Source organism: Nilaparvata lugens, chromosome 1 (genome assembly GCF_014356525.2).
Source record: "Nilaparvata lugens isolate BPH chromosome 1, ASM1435652v1, whole genome shotgun sequence".
NCBI lineage: Eukaryota > Metazoa > Arthropoda > Insecta > Hemiptera > Delphacidae > Nilaparvata > Nilaparvata lugens.
Window position 1 is genome coordinate 12,618,397 of NC_052504.1, and position 12,973 is coordinate 12,631,369.

Genomic DNA, 12,973 nt, shown 5'->3' on the forward strand with positions numbered 1-12,973 from the left:
ATCTCCAACTTCATAGAAAAATGTTATCATTTCTAACACAAATTTAGCAATGTATGGTTTTTACTTTTCTTGTCCTACCTACTACCATAGGTAGTAGAGACTTGAGGTTCTTACATTAAAATAAAAAAAAATAATTAAAAGCAATAATAACGATTGTTAGATTCTATTTCCAACTCTTGTAAATTCAATTATTGATTATGAAAAATTATTAACTTTGATAAAACTTATGGATGATGATATCTCAGTTTTTAAATCGGAAAAATGTTTGTTGTTTTACAGAGAAAGGTAGCAACTCCTGAGAAGCCAGAAGCATCGAAGCCACCTTCAAGAGGGCCAATCGAGACTATTTCCTCGCCGTATGACAGATACGGAGCACGGCCTGGTGCCTATCCTGACACACCAGCTCTTAGACAGCTGAGGTGAGCAAAACCAATATAACCCTACCTATATTTACATATTAATTGTACTAGTCGTATGTAGTAACAACGTATTCAATTCAATTCAATTTATTTCACCAAAACACAGAAAACAGTACAAAGATGTGACGATCAGAGAAAAAAACAATAATTATTATTCTAAATATCTATATCAACTATCTGAAAAATACGACTGGAGGTGAAGAACTACTGGCATAAGTGAAACACTTGTTCGCCAGTAGGAGTAGAGACTTAACTGTTTCTAAATCTTAAACTAATAATTTAAAATGGAATCTTTTTATTCAAACAATGTGCAAGTATATTTAAAATAAATGCTATCAATTGTGAATTGATCCTGACAATAATAAATAGTTTTGAAAGCAGAAAAAATTTTGAACTCATAAAATATTAAGATATTGTTGTAAATGTGCTTTTGTAATTAACACTTTAATTAATTTTTATATAGATGGCTACAATTTGCTAAACCAGCCCAGTAAACTTAATAAATGCGATAGTCTTTGCATGTATATTAACAAAAAATATAATTTCACAGTTTTAGATTGTGAGTTGATAGAAGCTAACGCGCTGAGTGTTATTGTTGAACTGGGTAATGATTTGATAATACAAGTTATCGCAGTCTATAGGTCTCCGAACAGCAACACAGATAATTTTATCCGAGTGTTGAATAACTATCTTGAATCTCTTCCGAATAATCGTAATGTAGTTTTTGCAGGTGATATTAATATCGATATTTTGAGCACTGATCGCTGTACATTCCAGTATCTGAATGTTATGAATGGAAATGGTTTTAATTCTTTAATTAATATTCCGACTAGAAAAGTGGATAATAGTCAATCTTTAATTGATCATATATTCTTCAAGAATTCTACACATTCTATCGAACCAAAAATAGCTAATGTCTTTAAATTAAATATCACTGATCACTTTGCTACCACTCTTCATATAAATCTAAACAGTAAATTGCCTCACACTCCCGTCACACAGACAAATATAATTACTATGATTGATTTTAATAAACTTAAATCATACCTACTGCACGAAAAATGGGAATTTCTGAACAATGATGATTCTGTTGATTCTATGGTTGAGAGGTTTGTTAATACTCTTACAAATTATATACATATTTCTAAATATGAAAAAAAAATTAATCATAAGAAAAAACCACTGAAACCATGGATCACGCTGGGCTTGATAGAGTCTATTAATGAAAGAGATAAAATTGCCAAGCAACTAAAAAAGGAACCTTTCAATACTAACTTGAAAAATAAATTCAGGACATATAGGAACCTACTGAATAATCTTATAAATCGTACAAAGGATGATTATTATAAAACTAAAATTAACGAATGTGGGAATAATGCAAAAAAATTATGGTCTTACATAAATGAACTACTAGATAGGAAAAGGAAAGAAAATGAAATAAAATTAAATGCACATGAATTAAATAAATACTTTGTAAATGTTGGTAAAACTTATGCTGATAGGATACCTAAATATACCAGCCAGTCCGCTTATGAATTCAAATATAAGAAAAATAACTCGAGATTGACCGACTCTTTTGTCTTGCAACCGGTAAATGAAATTCAAATAAAAAATGCCATACTCAGTCTGAAAAATAATACATGTCCAGGTATTGATGGTATAAATAGTAAAACTTTAAAAATAGTAGCCGATTTCATTGCCTATCCTTTCACATCAATTATAAATAAATGTTTTCGCGAAGGAGTTTTTCCACAATTGTTCAAGGTCGCCAAAATCAAACCTCTATTCAAATCAGGTGATAAAAAACTCACTGAGAACTATAGACCAATCAGTTTGCTTAGTTCATTAACGAAAATAATGGAGAAAGTGATAAAATTTCAAATTATTGAATTCTTTGACTTACATGGGATAATAGAAGACCACCAATTTGGATTTCAAAAAAATAAATGTACTGATGATGCTCTAATCCATTTCTCAAATTCTGTGGCAGATTTGTTAAATAAGGGAAAGAAAACTCTTGCGGTTTTCCTTGATCTAGCCAAGGCTTTCGATACTGTGGCTCACAACCAACTACTAAATAAACTGGATCGAGCAGGAATCAGAGGTACAACTCTGAGATTGTTCCATAGCTACCTTGCACATAGATCACAAATTCTTACACTTGATGACTGTGTGAGTGATCTGCCTCTCTCCGGTTATGGTCTCCCTCAGGGAACAGTCTTATCACCAATCTTATTCCTTCTTTATGTAAATGAGATACTCAGATTAGACCTGAATGGAGGTGTGGTATTCTCATTTGCTGACGATACTGTGCTGTTGTTTGGAGAGAGCACCTGGCAGAGAGTCTATGGAGCCGCCTCCAGAGGCATCTCCACTCTGAAGAAATGGTTAGATGTTAACTCCCTAAGCTTAAATATTAAAAAAACAAAATATATCGCCTTTTCAAGAAATATCTCTGGACATGAAGAGACAAATTGTACACTTAAATTGCATTTAAATTGTAATTTATTAGACGATGCTCCCTGTAGATGTCCTGAGATTGAAAGGACTAGTCAAATAAAATATTTGGGTTTGATAATCGAGGAGGGATTCAAGTGGAGAAGGCATATTGAATACCTATGCCATAAACTAAGGTTTGTCTCCTATAATTTTTATAAGTTGAGGTCGATACTTGATTTATCAAAGTTGAGAATGCTTTATTTTGCAATTGTACAATCTCTATTAAATTATGGCTTGGCGGTTTGGGGTGGTACTTATGACACTCTTTTGTTACCACTATTCATTATACAGAAAATGATCATAAAAACCATATTAAATAAACCCATATTGTTCCCCTCAAAAATTGCATTCAGTGAATTGAGAGTCATGTCAATCCGTCAACTCTATGTGCTTAGCATATTTAAATATTTCAATAAACATAGAAGCTCATTTTCAAGAATCAATGTAACTCATAGAACAAGATACAATCTACATAGATATGTTACTTATGATTCGAATTTAACGGTTATTCGTAAGCAGCTGGTATACATCGCTCCAAAGATTGTAAACTGCATCCCGAACGAGCTCATCGGTGTACCTATTAAGTTTGTACCAATAAATATTAAAAACTGGATACTTCACAACTATTATTTCCATCTTAATATTTTATGAGTTCAAAATTTTTTCAGATTATAAACGGTTTCGAATTTTCTATTGGAGTTTTTTTTAATACATTCAGTATATCATTGGCTTTGTTCTAATATGCGTTTTTTCGCGATTAATAGCAAAATAAACAAGTTATCGAATTTACAAAAAAAATGTTACTTTTTTATTTATGAACGATATGAGGAATAAAATGTTTTAGTTTGGAAAGATACATTTTTTGAATTTTTAAGAGATGCTCTTTTAATATAGTCGAAACTGTTTAGTATCTGGAAATAAAACTGAGTTAGCACTTCAACAACCCATAACTCGCTTATTAGACCACTTAAAAACACTTGACAATTTCAGTTGCCACTTTTTTTCACTCTTATAATGATCTTAACAATTATATTAAAAAAGATTATCCAATTTAAAAAAAGTGTACCGAACAGTCTGAATAATAAGTTTAATAACTAAATCGTTGATGGGTAAGGTAAGATTATTGATTTAAATCCATTACCACAAAACATGACAATGAATGATGTTGGTTTGTGCTTTGTTGTTTAGTGAGTACGCTCGCCCGCACGCGGGCTTCTCGCCGGTGACAGTGCAGCGGTCGGCCGCCCTGGGTCTGCCTCCACAGTGCATCGATCCCATGCTGCACTACCAGCTCAACTCCATGTACGGACCCGGCACCCGCGAGAGGTCAGTTCCCCCCCCCCATTCACCACACGTAGCTAGCACAAACGGGTAGCGTTAGTCATGGAATCATTGTTGTAGACTTGTCACTTCCAAGTGCCTATCTTTTCCTTAATGCTGTTTGTGGACCTTGGATAATCAATTAATTCAATACAGTTTACGAGCTCTTTTATTCTGAGTGAATACGATTTTTTATTGAGTGAAGTTGATTGCAACAGTCAATTTTGTGATAATAATAAATTTTGTATAACCTTCACGGTAACGATCTTTGTGCTCAACCATTTTTTTACCATCATGAATTATAGTGGAAAAGAAATCAGTTGAAGTTGTAAATTCAATTTTAAATAAATAAATGAGTGCTTATCAATGAGAGTTATGTGATCATGATTTTAAATAAATTAATAATCACTACTCACGTTTTTTCAATAGGCCTACGTCATTGCAATATTGAACTGGGACTCATTGAACGTCAATGAATAAAAACAACTAACTATTTGCAATACAACGAAAACAATAATTTGTGCTCTTAATCTATTATTTTATTAATTTCAAAAAAGGGTACTATAATTATATTCTATAAACAATGAAAATACTATTTTTCTCCAGTAAGAACAAATAATGCAGATTATATTAATATTCTTGAATTTTTTTTTCATCCTCTAAAAACTAAACAACCTTTTGGAAGTTTCTCAATAATCATATTCGGCAGAATATTTTTGATTTGTAATTGCAAGTTAGTGGGGAATCCAAGGGGCTGCAACCCAATTTTACTAAGCAAATACATAGGAGAAACCAAGAAAAATTGACCATTCTATGAATAACAACATTGTTGGTACTAAATCTTTTCATTCCTGTCTGCTTTCAAGAAATTCAAATCAAAATACCAATATGATACCAAGCAGAATTCACTACTACATCTTATTACTCACATAATTAACACTGTACAATGATTTTTACAATAGTTCAGTTGCTAGCAACAGTTAGATAGGCTATTCACTGTGGGTGGTGTGATTTTGGTAGCTTTGTTCAGATTGTCCAAGGTCCTCAAATAATTGCACTAAAGATTTCCGACTTTGTCAACTGTTCAACTATTTTTAAAATAGTTACATTTCTTATTGATTATCTGTGTTAGAATTAGTCTGCGTCAAGCAAGTGCATACAACCCTATCACGATGTGTAAATGACATGTTGATGTTGATGCGTGATAACTTGACAACTCAAATACTGTGTTGATATTAATTTAATGAGATTTACGAAGATAATAACCTTTAATATTGAAGTCACTGAAATAATTCATTATTCGATACACAATTTAAACATAAAAATTCAATGAAAGTCTGTTTTGTTGAGTTTTACCACAATAAAACTTTCTTCAAATCCCTTCTAAGTCTCCAAAAATTGTAACATATTCTCCAAGATTCTTCCAAATTCAAGGCGGTTGGTAACTAGATAATTTCAAACGTGATCATTTTCACGGACATTGAAGAATATATCCAACATTTCAGCAATTTTGAAAGTGTCTACCACAATAATTGATTTTTGTCCCATGAAGTCCATGATTGTCCTATGATACACCTTCCGACTTGAAAGAACGAATTACTCAATTTTGCTTTTCTTTGGTGTAAACTAAAAGCAAAGAATTCATGGCCAAAATAAGGTCATCAATAATCAAACTAAACTTGCGTCATCACAAGTGCGTGAAGCGTGCTTAATCACAACCCAAAACGACAGTAATGTCAAATGAAATTTGTATGCAAATGAAATGCAAACTACGCATAAAATAGTCAAACCGTTTTACTATCTGTTAACCCTTATACTTGTTATTCATACTGTTAGACTTTATTTAATCTAGTAAGTAATAGGTGAACTGATGAATACAATTGGATAGGTTGCACCATCAAGGACTACTGTACATTTTTCTAGGTGTCGAATGCGTTGTTCATTATTTGTTATAAATTAATGTAAAGTTCATACTTCTATTTTGGCATGAGTTTCCCTTTCATGCTTTTGTATTCTAGCTGTATTATACGGTACTTCCAATCAAATTGTGTCCTAATTTGTGACTAATTTTGTGGTGTCCACCCTAAAAAGTTCTAAATGTTTTTCTGTGCTAGACGTCATGCTTTACATGCATTTTCCTTGTAGATTGAATGTAACTTCAACCTCTTCAATGTGGCTGAGATTTAATTGCCCGCTTCTACTGTTTATCAGTTTTGTGGTGTACAAGCTTTCTTTTTCGTTGACTCTATTTTCCATTGTTAATTTTAAAATATATGGAAAATCAATCTTGAGTTGAATTTTTGATCTCAAAATACCACCAAATTAACTTAGTTCAATACTTACAGTCCTACATTCATATCACATAGAATTAAAAAAATATTTGCGTCTACAGTGAGGCTTTTATATAATCGAATTGCTTTCTTGGGCAGGTCTCTAAGCCCTTTTTGTATTGATCTAATCGGCCAAATGTTTGTTAGAAGCTAGCGAAGGCCTAATAATTTTATTCCGGGGTCCCTTGATGGTTTATCGAATAAAATTTATCCTGGTATAGCCCTAACAATCCCCACCATTGAATATTGGGATTGTTCCTTTTATATCAAGGATTATAAGTAACCCTTCTTTGAATGATTACTGTTTTAAATCCAGTTTCTCTGGGAAGCTTAAATGTGAGTGTTGGATAAAAGTTGTGGTAGATTGTGGGCTCAAGTAGTATTTTCATTTCACGTGACCAGATTGGAGCTCGAACATCTGGAAAAACGCGAAAGAGAGATCAGAGAACTGCGAGAACGCGAACTGAATGACAGATTAAAAGAGGAACTGATGAAAAACGCGGCAGCCGGCCCCAGGCCGCTTGATCCCCATTGGTTGGATTTGCATAGAAGGTGAGTGACCGATTAACATTGTCTAAATGCCTTCAAACCCAATTAATACATATAGTCTAAATGCTCTCAAACCCAATTAATACATTGTCTAAATGCCTTCATATCCAATTAATACATACATAGTCTAAATGCCTTTGAAACTCAGTTAACATAGTATAAATGCCTTCACCAAACCCAATATTAATACCCTGCTTTATTGCTAACACAGTGGCCGGAACAAACTATATTATTTTTATCTTGAAACCTCTCTAAAGCCGTCTAACCTTTCTAAGCCCTCTAAACCTTCCGCTGCAAAAAGAGAGATGAAATGGATTCCTAGGGGGGCGGTTTAACTCAGTGGTCGAGCTAATAAGCTTAAAAAAGTAGAGAATCATGCGCCTGGTAGGCTACTCCCGTTGGAAGGGTGACCGCTTGAGCCAACTCTTCTGAATATGATTCATGAGTTGTAAAATCGCTTCCTGGTGGTTTGGAACCCACCTAGAACTGTAGGTCCATTTATCTCTTATCATCCACGCACAAGACATGCTCATGAAGGCATCACCCTCGAAAGAAAAAATAGTTTTGACCTTCCACTGGGACACATTTTTACGAGCAGCAGACTATTTCAAATCACACAGTGTGCCCAACAATCTCGTTCTATAGTGAAGGGGTTAAATTGATGTCTACCATGGTCATTTGAATTAAAAAAAAACTTGTATTAAAAAATTGAATTTGAGTGGATGTTGCTCTACGTGCAGTTGAAAGCTGTTTTGAAAAATGATGAAATTTGTTTTAATAGAATATTTAATGATAGCGGTAAGCATTCTTCTACTGTTCCAATTGTTGAAGACCCATATAAGCTACCTCATTTGACAGTTTACAGTACAATTATTTATTATTATTAGTGGTGATTATTTTCGAATACCTATATTATACAGACTATGAGTCACTCTATCTCTATTATTTTTCCTGTTAATCAAGAATGCTTCAGTATTCAAGCAATATGCATTGTAATGATTAGACTATTGGTGGGATAATAGTTGAGAAACGCTGTGCTTGCATCTTGATGAGGTGTGGATAAAATACTAAGCATGCCAATCTCTCAACAGCTTCATTTTAGCACATTCTCTTTTCTCCAATTGCATGATTGAAATTCCTCTCAACTTCATAGTTTCCTAAGTTTTCTTTTTTCATCTTCATAATCTCTGAATGTAAATAATTAGCCTATTTTCACCTTAGCATATTTAATTCCTTTTTTCCCAATTAATAATGTTCTTTTGCAATAATTATTATTGCATTGGAAGAAGAAAATTGTCAATTCTTGATATTCAATCCATACATTTTCAATAATTCAGTTTTAATTATTAACAGAAATATAATATATTAACACCTGGAATTCTCAATAGACTATTAACATAATACTTGAAATGCACATAAAATAAAACTTATGCATCAGCTAAGCATGTTAATTTTTTATTATCAAATACTGTAATGTACATGAACATGTACGTGGCAGTTATAAGATAGCGCCTATTGCTGAGAAACTTGAAGAGTCCAGGCTGAGATGGTATGGTCATGTTATGCGAGGACCCGACGATCACGTGGTGAAAAAGTGCCTCTCCATGGCTACACAAACAAGAAAAAGAGGTAGGCCAAAAACTGCCTGGATGACTAATGTCCAGAAGGACATGAAAAATTTGGATCTTTCTACAAACGATGCCTATAATCGGAAGGAATGGCGCCTCAGGATTGGTAAAGCCGACCCCGCATAACGGGAAGTGGCGAGGATAAAAAAGAAGAAGAAATACTGTAATGTAATTGTATGAAATGTAAGAAAATTATAGAAATGTATTCAAGGATCCAAAGGTTCAAATAACCTCACACAAACCGAATGGAAGCTTATTGTGTGTAAGATAGTAATGTAAGTAATCCAATAATTGAATAATAGCTATAAACCAAAGATAAACATTAAAATTATTAGAAAATTCCTAACCAATTTTAAGAACAAAATCAAACTAACATACCGACTTAATTTGTTTTGTTTTTTGGGCTGTACAAATGCTAAAAATGAGCTTTCTACTGGTGATATTTTTCAAAGTTTATCGATTTGTATATCATCAAGCTATCAAAATGAAAAAGTTTTCTCAGGAAAACATTTTTTTTCGATCATTACTTTTTGAGATATAAGTGCCTAAAGTTTAAATTTTTGGGACAGAACATTTCAAGTTCGGTAAGAGATAAATCGATGAGATTTAGAAGATGGATTCTTCATGGTATTGTTGATCTAATAAAACAAAAATTTTCTGAAAATATCAATTTTTGAGAAAGTTATTCAATTTACTTAAAATGACAATGACAACTAAAAATAAATTTCAATTGAATTATTTTTGGTCATTTCTGGTAAATTGAATAACTTTCTCAAAAATTGATATTTTCAGAGAATTTGCGTTTTATTAGATCAACAATACCATGAAGAATCCATCTTCTAAATCTCATCGATTTATCTCTTACCGAACTTGAAATGTTCTGTCCCAAAAATGTAAACTTTAGGCGCTCATATCTCAAAAAGTAATGATCGGAAAAAAATGTTTTCCTGAGAAAACTTTTTCATTTTGATAGCTTGATGTTTAACAAATCGAAAAACTTTGAAAAATATCACCAGTAGAAAGTTCATTTTTAGCCTTTGCACAGCCTTAATAATACAAACTACTTCTTATCCAATCATCGAATTCTATTTCAAGTTTACAGATATGCAGGTAATTTCCAGTTATTCCAGTTACAGTTATTGTAAAAGTGTTGTTTCTTTCAAAGGTCTCTGCACTGATATGCATATTCCTTACAATAGCGTAGTAGTACGAATAGAATTTTGCATCCAATATTAAAGATGAAAGCTACAGTTTGGAAAGTAGAAATTTAATTTAAAAAAAGGCTTTACCAAATATGTGTGACAATGAAATACATTTGGCTAAAAGAATATTTTTTTTACAAAAAAATGTTGTTTAATATTTTTTACTCTTTTAATAAGAAATTTGATTTAGATTTTTTTTAAATGATTGAGTTTCATTTTTTTATTTTTTAATAAGAGCTTGATTATTAAAAAATAAAAGTAATTACTATTTTAATAAACAAGCTCATTAAATTATGATATTTTAGAAATATTATCAAATCTTGTTCCTCTTATTGATTCATTAAAACTGATGTAAAGTTGCTGGGATTTTTCTTGAATACCAGGATAGGCTGGACAAGTCATATTGTCAATGTTAGCTGTCCAGTACGATCTATCTTCTGCGAAAGTTGGAATCTGAAATTGGTGCCTTGCGACATGTTTTATAAATCCTTGATACAGTCTATCCAGCAGCGCTGGTCAATGACTTAGGATAAAACTAAAACTATTCCACCCTAGTTTAAAAAAAATCAATAAATTTTGTTTTGTAACAAATTCAGTTTGGCTCTTGCTGATTGAAAGAACTGTTAATTGAAATGATTGTGCTTTTGTAGGTATCAAGGACTAGGTCCTGGCGGACCTCCGGGACTCCATCAGTTTGGCCTGTACCCGGGAGCCCCCCCAGGTGGTCCGGCCCAGGCCTCAGCACTCACACAGCTCGAGAGAGAACGATTGGAACGACTCGGTGAGTCACTATTTCTGTAATGTACTGATCTCATAACCTCCCTCTTTTTTCAATATCAATCCATATCCATATCTCCATCTCCATCTCTATTAAATTTTAACAGAGAGAACTGACTTAGCAGTCAGTTAGCACAAAATAATGTGGGAGATAGATGTGTCGAGATTTTTTTTTTGTGTTGTGAATAAATTAAAATTAGAGGACTAGTAGGCGATAGGTTGTAGTAGCGACTCAGAGGTTGCAATGCATTGTAATATTGTAGACTAGCAGGAAACCCGTGCTCCGCAAGGGTCTATTTTAAAACTTGACGTAATGAAATCTTGAAGAATTGAGAATAGGCCTATTACCATCCTCGGTTAATTAAGAATCTATTTGCAAATTTCAAGTTAATCAGTCCAGTAGTTCAGACGTGAGGATGCGTCAAACATAATTTTCCTATCCCGTACGTGTATAAGCCAGTTCTTTCCTTTATTATAGTATAGATTTAATCAAATTTTAAAAAATGTATCTGAATTTGCGTTCTTCTTTTGAAAGATGGCAAATTTTCATGTGTCTGTGTATGGTGTTGAACAATAATATGTTGAATAAAAGTGGAATGTGGATGGCTCTGGCACTCTGGTGTGTTCTTTAAATCTAGTGGAGAAATGCCATCCTTTTTTCCAACGTTAGACTATTTCCCTCATTACATCACAGTTACTATTATATGCCAAGTTAGTATTTTTCAGTGTTCGTTGAAATAGAAGTTAATGATTTATGAATTAGTTGGTTGTAGAGTTTTTTTCGGATGATGATTGTTTAGTGGATTTTAATGTTGTGTTAGAAATATTGATGATATAGAGTCGGGGATTGCTGTCGTGGGTTGTGGTGCTTTTGGTTGTTATCTTGTGGGACGAATGTAACGATTTTGTTGAGTAATATAATTTAATTTATCGTTTATAAACAACAACTCTAGTTGACTAAAGGATGATCTCTACTGCCAAATACCGTACTACTGTATTTCACCAATAACTGATCATAGACAACACATCATAACACAAATAGACAACGACATAATGGGAGGGTCTCAGTTCGCCAAGTACCTATTTTGATCATTTATTGAGATACTGAAACAAATTGGAAGTTGAGCCATTCAGTTCGTCAAGTTTCACAGCATCAAGTTTTCGTTGCAGGCTGATACACAGTCAGCTACACCGTTGCTCACTAGACTCGGTTTTGGGAGCCGAGAGACAATGTAGATAAACATGCGTGTGCCATAGTGAATCTACGATTCAGTGTCGCCTAACGACTGAAACTGAGCCGAACTGATTATTTCATTACCTGAGTCAGTTTAAATGAAGGATTGTGAACTGGTATTTACTTGTCGAGCAATGAATAGTGATTTGAGTGTGATATTTTGGTTTTTATTCTGTTTTCAACCGTCAATATTTAAAAATCTTAGTTTTCGTTGTTTTTAAGTGAAAATGGACTAAATTTTAGTAAAGTGAAATCATAACCCTATTTTGGACTTTTAAAATGTTATCAAAAATTGGGAGAGAAATAGTACAAGGAGTATCCTTAGTTTTTCTCTCCCAATCAGTGCTTCTTTGTTAAAAATATAAATAAATAAAGTAAATAAATGAAAAGTGGATCTGAGTAATCACGTTTATACTCACACAAGCGCAAACTTATTGTTATATTTGCCTCTTCTTTCTATGAATTGACTATAGTTGGGGATTAGAGAGACGTTAGTTGAAGGTTAGGTTGGGATAAGGTTTGTTAGGGGTTAGATTTTTGCTTTTAAATGAAAATATGCTGATTTTATTCAGATTTTTCATATTTTTAGAATTAAATATATGTTTCTGTATCGACTGGACTTTCTGAAAGCAACAGGAAACTGACGTACTGAAGTTGCCTACCCGGGCTGATTCTAGATCAACTGAGATCTTGATGAAGTGAATGTCACCCAGCATAACACATCAACAAAAACTTTCATTTCATTTCAAATTGCCACCTACATCACTAGGACGAGGGGCACGTCATAAATAATTCCTTATTCTTAAAAAGGCTTCGCTGGGAATTCATTCAAAGAGTACAGCGGACTGTTCAGGAGATAGTCCTTCAAAGCTCTGGCCTTTCTATCTCCTTAATATTTTTTGGCAGAAGATTATAAAAATTATATCCCTGGTTACGTGGCTGTCGTTGGGTTTTTTGTAGCCTATTAAATGGAAGTTTTTTGAAAACACAACAATATACATGGTTTCTTTTACGC

General features: G+C 33.1%; 1 protein-coding gene across 3 annotated transcripts in view; it reads left to right on the top strand.

Moving 5' to 3' along the window:
- The window catches only part of LOC111053493 (arginine-glutamic acid dipeptide repeats protein), a 49,679-nt gene that overhangs the window by 28,596 nt on the left and 8,110 nt on the right, over positions 1 to 12,973 (top strand). For 2 of the 3 annotated variants that reach the window (XM_039430438.1, XM_039430422.1), the window contains exons 16-19: positions 280 to 419; positions 4,107 to 4,244; positions 6,971 to 7,120; positions 10,598 to 10,728. In XM_039430438.1, the coding sequence (XP_039286372.1) occupies positions 280 to 419; positions 4,107 to 4,244; positions 6,971 to 7,120; positions 10,598 to 10,728 (559 nt within the window). The remainder of the gene's footprint in view (positions 1 to 279; positions 420 to 4,106; positions 4,245 to 6,970; positions 7,121 to 10,597; positions 10,729 to 12,973) is intronic. The other variant, XM_039430431.1, reaches the window with a different exon arrangement.